The following is a 16,779-nucleotide window of genomic DNA, read 5'->3' as shown; positions in this document are numbered from 1 at the left end:
AATATTCTTTAAAACCCTAAGCCATTTATTAATTAATATGGGATATTCCAACTTTTTATTATAGATTATTTGCAAATAATGAATAGCTACCTTAGTAATATTCCTGAATTATTTATTTTTTTAAAAAAGTACTATAGGCTTAGAATCATCCAAAACACATTTCAATATTGACAAAAATTTGAGAGCTGTAAACACTCCTAATATATCTGGACCAAATCATGAAATCCAAAGATGTTTTAATTGAATATTCTCCCATTTTGCAACTTTAAATAATCCAAATTTCTCTTGCAATAATTCAAATGACTTAAAAACTGGGTTGTTAATAAGCTGATCAAAAGAATTAATACTCTTATTTGGCCATGGTTTCAAAAAAAGTCATAAGCAAATTTTAAAACAAGGATTGTCCCAGAGTGTCTGTTTGTGATATCAAAGGGAAGAATGTATGAGCCTTTCAGAACCAGTCAGTGAAATCTGCTTGATTACATTCCTTTTTCAGCAAGGCTCTCTTGCCTAACTCATGTTGATCTCTTGTGTGACTGTCAGATGTATCTGACAAATAGACAGGTTTCTCTTTTCAGGTGCCTATGTTTTATATTTTATGGATTTTAGAAACTCCTGGTGTGATAACATCCCATACATAATAATTTCTGTTCCAGAAGATAATGCCAAGAATTTTTTTAAAACATATATGTATTTATTTATTTAGAGAGAGAGAGAGAGAGAGATTTCATGCTGTTCAGTGCTATTCTTCATTAATATATGTAAGTTGTCACCCCACCACCAATTACCTGCATAAGGTGTTGTAATGAATGGGCAAACCACCTTTCCCTCTTCACATTCAACCAGACAGCTGTCAAGACCCACAGAGGTGGGCAAGACCAAGGAAGCGAGAAACACACAGATTTCAGTAAGGTAGCTCTAATGCTCAATTAGAGTAAATACAGAATCTTGGACTTGATAATAGAAATGTCCCAGCCTTGTTACAGTATGTTAATTAAGGTGGAGCCTCTCTGAATATTTTGAGATGCTTTTTACAAGATTTCTACCCACATGGGATGAGTGGCTGTCAACTAACTTGGCCATTGCTATTACTTTCATTCCTCTCCCCACAATCTCTCATTCCACCAATACAGATATGACCGATGCCTAGGCAAACAGTTGGGAGAATCCATAATAACATCAAATGCAGTAACATATACTGAACATGACCCACATCATTTTCTTTTTGGCTAGAAAGAATGACAGCTTTGGTGTTTTTCGAATCCTGGCCCTCAGAAAGGGATGAAGAAAAGAGTTTCCCCTGAGCAAATCCAGGAGGAGATTTTTCAGGCCCTCCTCTTTTGTTTTTTGTTTTTTTTTAATTGTCTTGAGACAAAGGGAAGGGAGATAGCTGGGAGATATGAAAGGAGACAGATCACCTGGGAAAGGTTAAAAAAAAAAAGAACATCCAGGAGAGAAAGAAAGAGAGGGCGAGGAACAATATAAGCAAGAGGGATACTGGAAAGAGCTACATGGTTTTTGGTGAGCTATTTCGCAGGGGAACAAAAGAGATAAGCAAAACTCAAGTGGGAAGAACTGTGGTACAGTAGGAGTAGGGCTGACCTCTTCTGGTTCTAAAGATGAGGAAGGTTGTTGAAACTTATGCCAAAAATCTATACGGTTAGGGTAAGATAATCCAACAGGAGCCAAGATGTACTCCTAAAATTTGGATTGAAGATTGCAATCTGTGAGAATCAGGTATTAGTCAGGATTAGTTAGCTGAAAAAGTAAGCTGAGGAAAATCTCACCTCTTCTCTGAGAGAAGGTAAAAGTTATAGGCAAGCATTTGTAATCTGATTCTCTGTTTTAGATATGCTTGTCTACTGCATTGTCTCTGATATTCTGAATGAGTTTGCTAATTCTTTTTTAAAAGTTTGCCTCTGTTTCTTGTAACACATTTCACTGTCTTTTGTACTAATTCAAGTGTTGTAAATTTTGTATCATCTTACATTTTTTGAACCTTAGACCCTACCCATCTGGATTTGTGTCCAATCTCCTCATGCTATTTTATGGGAGACACGTGTCTGTGATGCTGATTGCATTTTTATCAGTGCTAAATGGCTTATTCTATCTAATTCAAATTGTTTGGGCATTTAGCTATGCAAGCTAAAAGAAAGCTTTCCTTTTTCTTATGATTAATAAAAATGATATTTAAATCATAAGATAGTTGCTTTTGTTTCCATCTTCTCAAAAGAAGATAGTGCCACTGGCCACACAGCTCAAAGCAATGAGGGCTGGAGGTGATGCTACAGAATTTAATTTTCCATCATTATTATTACTACTACCATCATTGTCATTAATGGGAAGGAGCCTAGTTAAAGTACTTCCTTGTTCCAGAAAGATGGGAGATGGAAGTGGAAAAGTACTACATAACCCATAAATAGAAACAGCATCATGCACCTTGGCAGTGGGACAGAAGGGGACATGAGCTAAAGTGCACACCCTACTGGTAATTTTTTACAGGCATATTATGTATTAAATGTATTCCCTTTGGATAGAAAAAATAAAACTGATAAGTAAAAGTAAATCTCATTGGTTAAGTGGAAAAACAAATTAAAGCAATTACCTCTACCACTTAAGCAGGCAGAAAGATACACAACCAATAAATATACTTTTAGCTTAGCAAAGCTTTAAGTTCTCATAGTTTTAAAATATCTAATCTTTCAAATAATAACTCTTCTGTTGACTTGTGCACTACTTGCAAATGATCTTGGAATCAATTATATTTTAGCAGTTCTTTAATTAAACACTCTACTGAGATTGAAAAATAGGAATCTGAATTAAATCGATAAAATCAGAGAAAACTCCACTCAACGCTCACCTGTATGTATTTGTGCATGAACCAGGAAGCTTGTTTTCCATCATTCACTGATTCTACTGTAGTGTTGGCCAGGCCACTGATGTCTCCACCTGCAAAAATCCCTGGTTCACTTGTCTGCATGGTTTCCCGATCAACTTCAGGGAGACCCCAACTGTTAAACTTGAGAGGATGCAGAGCTTCTTTTACTGTAATGAAAGGAAAGATGATGAGGAAGTTCAAAGAAACTTAAGCAAAACAATCCTTGAGTAGTGCATTTTATCAGGGACTGGCAGGCTTGCAGCATAATACCCAGGGTTTAAGTCTGAGAGCTAGTCTAGAAAGTTACTGTAGATTGCGTGACCACATGTCAGAGCTTTCACATAAGGGAACATATGTAATAACATTCATTCCCATTGTTCTCCTATAGCATGAAATGTATGGACTAACCTATTCTTTTATAATTCCTATGAAGAGGATCTCCTATCTATACCAATCAGAGACAAGGGTGTTCCTTTAGAGATACTGCTCAAGCTCAGAACTGGCTTCATAAGATGCACCTAACTACTGCCATCTGCTTCTCTTCCATCAAAGTCTACCTTTCAGAAGCTGGGCAATAAGAAGAGGTTTCTTGCAAATGTCTGTAATGTTGCAGTTGTGAATCACAGCATCCATGTATGATAGTTTAGGAAACTGAATTCTCTAGGGTATCTGAACCCTCAATATGGACATTACATGGCCTCAGAAAGCTATCTTTCCTGGATGCCAATACCCATTGTGGTGCCATTTCAATATTTAAGAATCTAGAGAAGACCGCAGAAAGGTTTCTAACAAAGCTTTCTCAGTGTTACAAACTCTTAGGTCAATGTTGAAGTAAGATAAGAGAATTATGGCAGGACTCCAGAAGTTTGAGGGAAGCTGTTTGTACCCGGTTGTGCATCTGATGGTTTCAGGGAAAAGAAAATGAGTTACTTTGACTTACTGTACTTCACATTCAGATCCTCTGAATCTGAAAACCCTCCATCGGGTTTGGATTAGGTGGTCTCATATACATATGGATAAAAGTGTAGATACAATATGGGGTGTGTTTGCTTTCAAAACATTAGCTATGCAAAAATAGTAATTGAATGCTAGCTCTCCTTCCTCTCACCTCCATTCCCAATTTCAGAAAGTCCACTAGAAAATGTGGGCAATGCACTGAGCGTGAGGGGAATGCTAATTTTTTTTTATTTTCTTCACCCAGTACTTGTGTGTTCCTGGTATAAGTTGTAGCAAAAAGGAAGTTGCCATAGCAATCAATCAAGCATTATTATGTAGGCTATGGCTTAGTTTTCATAAACAACAGATGAGGTGCTAAAAACTGTCTTTGGACTGTACCATATAAATCTGTAAGTAAAGGAATCACATGATAAAATGCTATTCTGGACATTTATCTTTTTTTAAGTACATGTATTAACTAGCAGCTGAGCCAAAAAAAAAAAAAAAGTAGGCCAAAGAATCTTTCTTCCTGAGGTGCTAGCTTTCTAAAAGAGTGATTGATTTATGCATGCATGCGTGCCTTTGAGTCAGTACTGACTCCTGGCAACTGCCTGGACAAGTCCCTGCAGTTTTCTTGGCAAGATTTCAGAAATGGTTTGCCATTGCCTTCTTCCTAGGACTGAGAGAGAATGACTGGCCAAAGGTCAACCAGCTGGCTTTGTGCCTAAAGTGGGACTAGAACTCACGGTCTCCTGGTTCCTAGCCTAGTGCCTTAACCACTACACCAAACTGGCTCTCATCTACCTACCTACCTACCTACCTGTCAATGACATGTATATAGCTACCCATCTCATGTAGTGACTCTGGGCAGTGTACATAAAATACAACCAAAATAAATTAGAAAGATAAAAAACAAAATGGCGAAAAAAACATGCAGAGTGCATTCCAGTTAACCATCATGTAACCATTTAGCATGCTCCACTCTGTCCATCGTTGGTCCTGGATGGGGTTGCACTGCCCCAGATGGACCCAATGTGCAATTTGAGGGTCCTTGTAGACTCACGGCTATTCTGATGGAGTGTTATGGAAAGGAAGGGGCTGACATCTATGGGGGGCTCTCTGCTGGGGAATTGGAGTATTTAAAGAGGGTGGAGTTGGACTGTAGGTGGCAGCTGTGGCTAGGAGGGCCTTAGCACACCTTTGGGTTATGTGCTAGTTGTGCCCATTCCTGGACCAAGAGGCTCTGCTCACAGTCACTCATGCCATCATGGCCTCCCGTCTGGATTACTACAATGCACTCTACATGGGGCTGCCCTTGAAGAGCATTCGGAAGCTTCAACTGGTGTAGAATGTGGCTGCACAGGTAGTAAATGGAGTCGGATATCCGACACATGTAACACCACTGCTACGGGGGCTGCATTGGTTGCCAGTATGCTTCCAGGTGCGATTCAAGGTGCTGGTTGTCACCTTTAAAGCTCTTCATGGCTTGGGACCAGTTTACCAAAGGGACCATCTTCTCCCAGTTATTTCTGCCTGTCAAATTCAATCTGATAGGTTGGGTATGCTGCGGGTCCCGTCAGCCAGGGAGTGTCGGTTGGCGAGGACTAGAAGGCGTGCCTTCTTGGCTGTAGCACTTGCCCTCAGGAACATTCTCTCTACAGAGATCAGGATGTCCCCTTCATAAGGCTGTGAAGACCTGGTTATGTGCCCGGGTCTGGGGCCCCAAGTGTGTGAATGGTCCCATTTCTTGCTTATATTAACATCCATGCATTGCTTACTTGGTGGCCATGTATATTTATTTTGTTTTAATTGTTTTATAGTTTTATTGTTGTTAAGTTGCTCAGAGTCACTTGCTCAGATGGGCGGCTATAGAAATCAAATAAATAAATAAGTAAATAAGGGATCTCCAAGCCAGTTGACAAAACCATGTTTTAAGGGACTTCCTGAAGGCCAACAAAAGATGCTTGTTTTTCCTTCATAGGAACTGAGATCAAAAATATGACAACCTGAACCATCCAATTTTTGTATTTTTAAGTTTATGTACCCTAAGACAGGCTTTTTATGGCAAGAAGAGGACTCTCTTGGCGCTTATCATTATTTCTGGGATTAATTTTTAAAAAAAATATTTTTAAGTTTTGGCTTGTTTCCATCCAAATATTGAGGATTAAAAGTAAGTGTTTGTCTCCTTGTTATTATTTCTGTACTGAATTTTAAGATTTTTTCTTTCCGACTCTTGTCAAGCTATTATGCAAGATGTCTGGGACACTGTAGAAAATATCGGCTTTGAAATGTGGCATCTGGCTGGGGATGTTGTGGAAGGAATTGAAGATCTTAACAATACAAATGTTTCTACTAACAGCAAGATCAAGGCTTTTGCTGAAATGCCGGATGACAGTTGGATGGTTGACCTGAAGAAATTAAAGGGACAGTTCAAATTGCAAACTATGAGTGGAATTGCTATTCTGATGGAGTGTTATGGAAAGGAAGGGGCTGACATCTATGGGGGGCTCTCTGCTGGGGAATTGGAGTATTTAAAGAGGGTGGAGTTGGACTGTTTGATTTTTTTATGAAAAATGCCCTGTGTGCATTGTGGAAATATGTGAATGCTTTGGTTTGTTTCAAAGTAGGGTAAGGGTCTGAGAATGTTTATTTGGATTGCTTTTAAGGCTTGTTTGATGTTATTCTTCTTTAATGATTTGGATTAAGAGTAATAAGGTAAATAAGAAATGTTTGGGTTTAGGTTTAATATGATTAAGATTGCAATAACTGTAGTATTACTAATTATAAGAGCAGAAAATTTATATGCTTTTTTAATTTGATCTTTATTATAGTAGAAAGAAATGTATAGAAGAGTGGTAGGAAGGAAGTAATTAAATAAGTGTTGGTATTGTGGGGGAGGTTGTTTAGGAGGTTTACATGAATTTTGTTTTCTTTTAATATAAGGGGAAGGAGCAATTGTATTTAGTGATTTTTATAATGTGCTAATGGAATGATTTATAGAAATAATGTGATTTTGGTTTAATATAAAGAAGGGATTGATTATGGGAAGTTGTTGTATATTCTTGCTGCAAAGAGTCGGAAGTCACCTCTATGTAATCTTTAACAAATCTTTTTTCATCTTGTGTTTTCTCACCTTTTTAGTTTTTCTTTTTCTTTTTGTAGTTTTTTGCTTTTTTGTAGTTTTTAACTTTGTTCCAAACTTAATATTCTTACTAAAAAATGGGGGGAAAAAATGAAATCCTAGATCAGATTTCTCTCTCTTTCTGTCTTGCTCTTTTTAAAAATTAGAACTATTTGAATAGTTTACAGGGCAAGTTGACCCCATCTCGTTCTTATTATAGCTTGGTGACAATGTATTGAATCAGCCTTATTTGTAAGTAATCTAATCAGATATCAGTTTCAAACCTCCTTCAGCCATGGTATTCCCTCAGTAGCTTGGATCAGCCATTCCCTCACCCTAATTACCTCACAGGAAAGCTCTGAGGATGGAAGGTAAGTGGGAGCCCTTGTATTTTGCCTTTCAAAACTAGCAAAAGAGTAGACAAACATAATAAATAATACATGGCTATAGTAAAAGAAATAAAGAAACAAGACATAAATATAAAGTGGTAGTTGACTGAATATTTTTCTCTTGCTGTTTTATGACAAAAATCATCTTGATTTCAAACTAAAGTCACCTCTGCCATAAAAGGCTATACATTAATAATCTGGGATTGGGTATGATTGGGTTTTAAGATAGTTCCTTTGTGCAACTCCCTAATATAGTACATTTTAAGGACAGGATTGTGTTACCATATCTTGAAGAAATTTTACCAGACATTACCATATCATGGTGCCCAGTTTTGTTTTGTTTGTTTCCAAAAGATCTCTCTCTCTCTCTCTCTCTCATATTCCTTGGGGACATACCACATACAGATGTAGATTGCTAAGGTCAATTAAACTGATGTAGCTGTGCTGTTATATATATGTAAAAGAGAAACCTGCTAGCATTCTTCTCAGTTGTCACAGAACAGTGTCAAATATGTGTTCCGTTTTTGCATAAAAGGAGCCCACATAGCTGGATTTTGTCTTGGGAAACCTTCCTTAAACTCAAAGCCCTAATTATGGAAAGGAACTAGATTTTTCTTACAAGATTAGCCATTCCTAATGGGCTAAATAATAGATAGATGAAAAGAAATGGAAGAGAGAGTAACAATAGGGGAAGCCCTTCTCCCCACAGTAATCCTACTACAAATAACTATTTCTCTTTTCCAGTTGGATCTAGGGATCTGTCCCTTGCTACTTGGTTTCAGTGGTAAAGAAAATAGGCAGGAATCCAGAGTGAGGACAAAAGCCATATAAAACCACAGGTTACCTATACGTGTATTAGTGATTTGTTAGTGATACCATGTGAAACAGTTTGGAGAATTTTAAGTAATGCTAATCTGCTAGCATATTGTTGAACCAGAAGTATTTTTTTTTCCTATGGTAATTCTGAAGTAGAAAAGAGTTTCACAAAGTTTTCTGTGAATTTTAAGCAGCTGGACCCAAGATGGTCAACCTTGTGACAAAGGAAGCAAAAAAAATTAATTTGGATGAGAGTATCAGTGAAACAAATATAGAAAATCTCCAAGGAAAAAGAAACATTGGGTCATAGGCCAATGAAATAAAAAGGATTCTGGGAAGATGAAGATGACAGCAAATTTGATAGAAAACAACCCACATTGCTTGCCCTAATTCTGACCCTGGTATCTACTAACATCCGATCAGAAGAACTCAGAGCCAAGAAAGACCATAAAATGAGGGTCATTAGAATCACAAATTCCTTGCTTGATTCTTAGATAGGCAGATCTGAAAAAAGAGACAGAAAAGTTTTCACAGACATAGCACAGTTATTCCAGATATTGGAAGTTTATTTTTCCAATGTAAATCTAATGTGAGAAAATACAGATTCATTCAAATGCATGACCCAAGAATATTTCATCATTTGTGGCAGAAGATTGTACTACCTGAGGTCATCTACCAATAAATACCTGACAAACATGAGATATGAACAATTAAGTATTAGATTAGGAAGAGCATAAAAGAGACTCCTGCTGAAGCCAGTGGAGCTATCCGAAATAGAAAGCTTAGTTCTTTCTTGTGTATGGTGCAGACAGACCTGTTAAGTAAATACTTTACCAACCTTCCTATGGAAATCAGCCAGCTATTGGGAGAAGGGAAGGCTGTGCTATGCAAACTAAATTTGCACACTTGTGAGGCAATTTTACCTGTTTTATAATAGAATTTTAGTAAAAAGAGAGAAATACACTTTTGCCTCAGAGAATGACCGAAGGATAAATTTGTTGTTTATTTGTTCAGTCGCTTCCGACTCTTCGTGACTTCATGGACCAGCCCACGCCAGAGCTTCCTGTCGGTCATCAACACCCCAGCTCCCACAGGGATGGGTCTATCACCTCTAGAATATCATCTATCCATCTTGCCCTTGGTTGGCCCCTCTTCCTTTTGCCTTCCACTCTCCCTAGCAGAAGGGTAAATACTTTGTGTTTAATGCCCCAAGACACTGGTCTTAATTTGATGGTATACTTAAAAAAACAACAACAACCCTCCCTTAAGCATGCATTTGTGATTAAGAGTTATGCTAATGTTATAACAAAAAACTGAAACAAATGGAAGGATTTTTATTACACAGCCATTGCCAAGAGCCATGCTTAAGATTTGGGTGGGACTTCCTCCTATATGGAGGCAGGACTCAGTTTGGGGTAGGAAGTTGGGAGGTTTTCTTTTTTTTTTCTTTAACTAAAATATACTGGTCTTTAGGTGTTACACTATAGTTTTGATGTGTTTCTCTTATCAGATTGGTGGAAACCATTTACTTTTAATTTGTTTAAATTAATTTGAGAACCTGGGGACTACATGTAGCTCTAGACCTGCTGGCTGTCTTCCCCAAGCTAAACAGTTGATCTTTCAGATACTACAGTGAAAATGCAAAAGAAAATACTAGATAAAGTAGAGCTCTGTTCAATGACTAAATACATTGGAAAAGGATGGTTGGGGTCAATGAAAAGGAGAAAAAAGAACAGGTTTGATATTAGATGTTCACATACTGTAGGCACTATCTCAAAATGCATTGGGAGAAAGTAATAATTAGGCTCTGTATCTCATTTTTGGTACAGTCAAAAAAACACCTCTACTATTATGACAAACTAATATAAATACCACACAGGGCTGTTAATACTGATAATGCCAAGCCCTTCCTCCCATTTTTTTAAAAAATTCCTGAATGTCAAGATAAGATACTGATGATTTAGACAATATACCAAGAAAGGAAATCATTCCACACTTGATTTTAAAACTGGAAATATTTTCATGATCATAAGTGATTAGTTTCCTTTAAAGTCCCAGGACTTGCAAAAAAGTAGACTAAAATAAAATAAAAACAACATAAGCATTTGGTTATCTCTACCAAAATTATTTGCAAGCTGCAAAGATTAGCTTTGCTTTCTCCTGAGTCTAGAACAGCTGATTTATTTCAATAGTCATAAGATAACCACTTGGTCTAACTGTAATAACGCCATCTTAATCCACAATGTAATCATGGATGAAAAGGGAGATGTGGCATACATCATAAAAACTTAGGTCGCAAGGTGTCCCTTATTGAGATATGCCAGCCTGGTTTGGGTTGCTGCATCAGCCTTAACAACTATTTAATGGGGGATGAGTGGCATTTCTGATGGCCACCAGATGTTCTGTTCTGCAGATTGGTGGATGGGAGTTCCTCTATGTGTCCAGGTGGACAAGCTAGGCCTACTGCTATTGTATCATCCTTCCAGCTGCACAGCAGCAATCCTGCTTGGAATCAGAGGCTGGTTGAACAGAATCTGAAGAACTGACTGGGATAACAGCTTATGTTGTTGTCCGGGAAAAATCTGAACCTCTTACTGCTGAGAAAGTAGACAGAGTACTGTGGTTAGGCCTCTACCCTACCTGGCTTGTTCAAACCACCAAAGAGGGGACAAGGAGCTGGAATTTGGCTGTGCAGAACAAAGAGGACATAATGGAAACCTGACGAGGGTTGTGGTGTGCTTCCTCCTTAAGAGGATACTTCAGCTCCAGCCATTCCGGATAATTACGGGCAAGTCTCCAACCTCCCCTTGTTAGGGAAGGTTGTAAAGAAGGCAGTGGGAAGGCAGCTACAAAGAACTTTGAAGGAAATGGATTATCTGAACCCTTTTCAGAGTTCATGACTCTGCATAGGACAGAAACTATTTTCATTGTCCTTGTCAGTGACCTACTGATCAGTGCCTACTGATCCTGCTAGATCTCTTGGTGGCTTTTAATATCATCAGCCACGATATCTTTCTGGACCATCTATAAGGGTTAGGAGTTGGAGGCACCATTCTGTAGTGGTTTTTCTCCTTCCAAGCAGGTGGTTCCAGTCAGTTTATGAGGAGGATGAGAAATAAGACACTTTGGTAATATGGGATGCCTTGGGGTTCAACCCTGTCTCCCATTTTATGTAACATTTACATAAGACCTCAGAAAAGTTTATTCAATGGTTTGGAGCATGGTAACATTAATAAGCAGATGATAACCAGTTACACATCACTGTTCCAAACTGAATGGAAGGTATGGTAGAAGTCTTGGCCCAGTGATTGGAAGCTGCAAAGATCTGGGTGGAAAAGAACAGGTTGAGACACATATAAACAAAATGGAGTGGCTGTTAATCCAGAAACCAACCAATGCTGAGATAATTCCAACAATAGCTTTGAATGGGGTTCTGCTCCCCCAGCAGAAGATGGGCCACAATCAGAGGCTCCTGCTAGTACAGGAAATTGTGGCTAGAAGGATGTTTGCTCAGCTTTGGCTGGTGTACTAATTACAGCTGTTCTTGGAACAGGAGATACCGGCAACATTCATGCTCTCATTACTTCTCAAATTACTATAATGCATTCACTTGGGACTGTCCCTGAAAAAACCTAGAAACTTCAGTTGGTGCACAATGCAACTACCCATGTGCTAGTGGGAACATCCTAATGTCGTCATGTAACACCAGTACTTCAGGAGCTACACTGGCTACCAGCTTGTTTCCAAAAGTCCTACATGACTTGGGGCCTGGATATCTGCAAGAATGCTTACTCTAAGTAGAATTTGCCCATCCAAGGTGTACCAGTAGACAAATTATATTAAGAGTCCCCAGTCTTGTCAGAGGCATCCAGTGGAATCAGATTGCCCAGAAGTAAGATCAGCACCCTCAACTGTTAATATTTAGAAGATTACCAAAAACCTGACTACCTAAGTGACAAATTGAGATTTAGAAACAGCAGATCAGTGTACCTATGATGTATATGGGCACTGTTGTTGTCACTGTCATTTTATTCTTATGTTTATTATTAATATTATATGTACTGAACACTTTATTGCATATTGCTTTTATAAACTGCTTAGATTTGTTTTGTTTTTTTAATTGAAGTGACATGAAAAGCACTTGTAATAAATAAATGAACTGTAAATAATTTTCTTCTATCTTGAATGGGTACTTCATTCTGGCCTGATGACTGTAGTTCAGAGTTGGAAGACAAGAGGAAATTTTAATCAATTACAATTTATTAACTATGTTTTTTTTTTAATTATGCCTTTTTCAAAGAAAATGACATACATGGGAGTTTTACTCCACCAATGCTATGGGAAAAACTTGGCTTTATGACTCCTGAAGAGAACTACACCAATGACATGACCGATGTATTACTTGGTTAAGTAGCCATAGCTGGAGTACAGAACATTTATCACTGAAATATGCAAATCTCTACTCAGCCAAAAGGCTTATTCAGTAGTGATCTTGGCCAAGTTATCATTTTTTTTTCCTCTCCAAATCTACTTCACAGGACCCTTAGTGCTCTTTGTCTTCCTCTAGGCTTTGAAAACTTGATACAGAATCTTGGGTTGGCATAATTGTATTTTCTCAAATTGGTGGGAGACCACTGAACTGCTCTGCCTAAGAAATAAATACTGTGAGTTCAAGGTAAACATAATTAGTTATTATTTCTGTCCGTGTCACAGACAGAGAAATGTCCTGGATCTTATGGAGCAAAAAGAGATTTTTTTAAAAATAAGCACAAAAATCTTTACATGCAATTAATGTACTGACAGTAGGATTGATAGGTAAGTACATGCATGGATTTTCTTTTAATATATCAATGGATATTGAACTGAATTATCAGGACTTTGGATCCAAACTTTTGTGCCTATGTGATTATTCCCATATATTACATTACATCTTCCATATTACCAGGGTATTCTGGAGGAAAGTCAGGAGAGATCTGGTGACTAACATCACATGCTATGAATTCTACTGAGATCCCAACAATTAATTTATGACAGGTTTCAAATATTCCATGGAGACAGTGGTACAGAATCTGCAGAGGTCATTCAGAATGGACAGCAGCATATAAATATTACCAAGTGATGTGACATCAAGACAGAAATCAAAATTGTTTTGTATACTACATTATAGTTCAAACTGCTATATTCATTGAGTAAACAAACACAAATGGAAACACATCAACCAATCATAGGCCACTTTGGGTGGGTGGGGGGAAAACTCCAGTAATATTAAGATATATTGGTAAGCCAGAAAATATTTTAATTATCAAAACAAATCAAATGGAAAATATTCCTCAAATAAAGCTTTAAAAGTGATACAGTGTGTGCTTGACTGCCACGACTAATTATGTATCCATGTAATGTGTGTTCAATTTGGGCTTATTTAAATAGCAGAAATGCTCATTAGCTGCAGTGTATCTGTGAAGCCTCAGTAAACAGTTTAATGGTATTTTATGTTTAACCAATTTCATAAGTTCCTGTAATTTTGGCGTTTGCAGCTCATTAATGTTATTTTTGATATGTATCTTATAGCCTGCTTTCCTTGAAAGCTGGCAGTATACTTCTGAGTATATTTAGAAAAAAACAGTGATTTTCAGCTTAAACCTTTGCTTGAGAGTGACAATGACGACAGTAACAAAAGCAATAGTAGGAATAGTATTAACAACAAGAATTCCACAAAATGAACCAGTTTGGTTCTTCTCCTTTAAAGACATAAAGAAAAAGGGGTTTGGGGGGGAGGGGAGTTAAGACTCTAAACTGTCCTGGTTTGCTTATTAGGGAATTACATCATGTGAAAAAGCATACTCAAGAGCCTTTCCTATAACATTTGATTTTTCTCAGCATCATTTTGGTGTATTATAGAGCAAGGACAAGTTGATCAAAACTGTCTCATCAAAAACTGTAATAAGAGTACTTTCCATTGTCTTACTGATGGAATACTTCGATGAGAAATTTCAGTACACTTATCATTCTTCCTACAAAATAATACATACATTTATCCTGAGAACAGCCACCCTTTGATTTCATTTTTACATGATAAACTATAGGACTGGTAACTCTGAAATGCTGTTGAGCTTTTTTGCTTTATGATATCTTAATTAGCAGAATAACATACTGTTTTTCTACTCGTATGACGTTGCAATCATCAGGGTCCATCTAATCTAAATAAAGTCCAGGTTATTTATATTGGTTTGCTTATTTAGGGATGGTTTGGCCCCTTACAAAAGACTAAGCACTTCTGTATCCTGAAATCAGTGTGGAAGGTATTTCTCTATTTGGTTCTTTATCATAAGTAAAGTGGAAATAAAATACATTATTCTGCCTCAGGTCTGGTACCAAACTTAAGATTTATCAATGGTTTCTTAGCACGAGCATATGTGATATCAACTCCTAGTGAAACCTGGCAAATAACGATAAGCAGGAACTCTGAGCATAGCTATTCACGAGGGAGAAAAAACTATTCTTCAACAGCTATTTGGGAAAGAAAAATAATTACAGAATGATCACATTGTGCTTCAAAGTAACAGTCTAACGTAATTCTCACCAATGTGATGCAGACTGAAAAAAATAGTCATTTTAAGTAAGTTTTTTTTTCCAGTTCCATCATCCTTTAAAGTAACTTCAGTGATAATTATGCACATTCTGTCATTTCTAATGGGAGTTTATCATAAAAGATATTACATGCAATGCACATTTTCCATATCAACCTGCTTCCTCTTCTTGTTATTTCAAAGGAAGCAAAGCAAAGCAACATTTAATAATTAGGATAATTTTGGTTTGGACTGAAATCCTAAATATACATATTAAACATATAACAATTATATGAACTTTAATAAAGGAAATAGGAACATCTGGACCATAGAAGTATTAAGTTAATAGTACATTTCTGTATGATCTGTATTCTCTGCCCCATTTCACTGCAACAGCAAAAGGGGAAAAAAGCTTCCATTGACTTCAACTTGGGTAATTTTTGCAGCACTGATTTTGTGTGTAATTACACATTATACACACTTGCTGGCAACTTTTGGTGAGTCTTTGGAGAGTGCCTGCAAGGCTTTCAGTCAATCTTAGAGACACCCTACAAGTTAATGTATATAATATTGAACTAAATAGATAGGCCAGTAGTTCAGGAGAGGAGAATTACTATACAGTATATGTTATATAAATAACAACTATTGCTAAAGCAATGAAGGGCATTTTAGTAGCAAATGCAGTCCCCATGGCAATCAGTAGAAAATTGAAATGCAGAGGAAAGAAGAAAATGAATTCTTACAATTCAGAAATATATATTGACCAAAGTGGTAGGCTATTTGTATTGTGAATATTATTTCATTTGTTTCATCTTTTTAAAGCTACTGTATATTATTCATTTTAAAGCTACTAATAAATACATATTTATCATTGACAATGACTATGTTTTCTGTTGTGACTGATTGGACCATTGTGAAAAGAAACCAAGTACAGTAACCAGGAAAATTAGATCATGTAACACAATTATGACAGGCAACTATTTCAGAATCACCAGTTCAAGAGGAGTGAGTCCTTGGGAGGGAAATCGTCTTTGGGATGTCCTGGGAAAAGGCTGTGATGTTCTACATCAAGTCAAAATATCTGTGGTTATTAAATACTATAGAAGAATCACAACACACCCTCTTTAAATTATTTATCTTGTATTAGCCTAATATTTAAACTTGGCTTAGAATTTGTCTCCCACCTTGGTTTACAGCCAGAAATATTATTTCTGAATGTTTCAGTCAAGAAAACTACATCTTTTATTGCCATAGCAAAGTACATCAGAATATCAAAGATCATTGTACCAAATGATATACTGGAAAACTGGCATATGGCAGAGAGCAGTATTTTCTGGTGGGCTGTGCACAGAGGCCCCCCATAAAGTCGTAATATTTCTCAGACCCAAATCTCTGCATTCCTCTCAACACTCTGAAATTGGTGGTGCTTGCTACCTTCCAGTCACATTTTTTCTATTGATTATGGTTAGCCACAGCATCAATTTGATCCTCTGCAACATCTCACAAACTTTTTTTTTAATGAAAGCTGAGATTTAATCATGCTGCTGGATCCAGCATTAGTTGCTGTGTTCACCCCAGGGCTACAATAAAAGAGGATAAACAGAGGAAGACTACTAAACTGATTGATATTGCATTACTGCTGGACGAGACTATAGATACTAGCAAAGTGATATGGTGAACTTTCTAAGGAGTAGTCAACCTTTTCAAATATGCTCTTATAAGATCTAATTAAACTTCAGCACTTAGAACTTCTATTAAGATTCAGATGTAGTTGCTCATATCTTTTCAGACATCAGCCACAAATAAATACATCAAATCCTCTCTGAAACAAAATGCTGGGGCATCTGGAAACAAAACTTAAGAAAAGAAAGGAAAGGAAAAAGAGCCATATTAAATCACTCCAAAGGTCCATCATGTTCAGCATTAGAATTGTGCATTCATTTCGTGATAAAAGAATAATAAAACCAAATGAGAAGCCCATTTGGTTTAATTTTCATTTATTCTGAAAAAACACAGGAAAAAATGATTGCAGATGAGAATACTGTTTAGGACTCCTAAAGCATTTCCACTTGT

General features: G+C 37.1%; 1 protein-coding gene across 1 annotated transcript in view; it reads right to left on the bottom strand.

Annotated features, from left to right (window-relative positions):
• Positions 1-16,779, bottom strand: part of DPYD (dihydropyrimidine dehydrogenase) — a 643,333-nt gene that overhangs the window by 294,962 nt on the left and 331,592 nt on the right. The window contains exon 12 of the mRNA XM_063298272.1: positions 2,861-3,045. Within this exon, the coding sequence (XP_063154342.1) occupies positions 2,861-3,045 (185 nt within the window). The remainder of the gene's footprint in view (positions 1-2,860; positions 3,046-16,779) is intronic.

Source organism: Candoia aspera, chromosome 3 (assembly GCF_035149785.1).
Source record: "Candoia aspera isolate rCanAsp1 chromosome 3, rCanAsp1.hap2, whole genome shotgun sequence".
Lineage (NCBI taxonomy): Eukaryota > Metazoa > Chordata > Lepidosauria > Squamata > Boidae > Candoia > Candoia aspera.
This window is presented reverse-complemented; position numbering and strand designations above follow the sequence as displayed.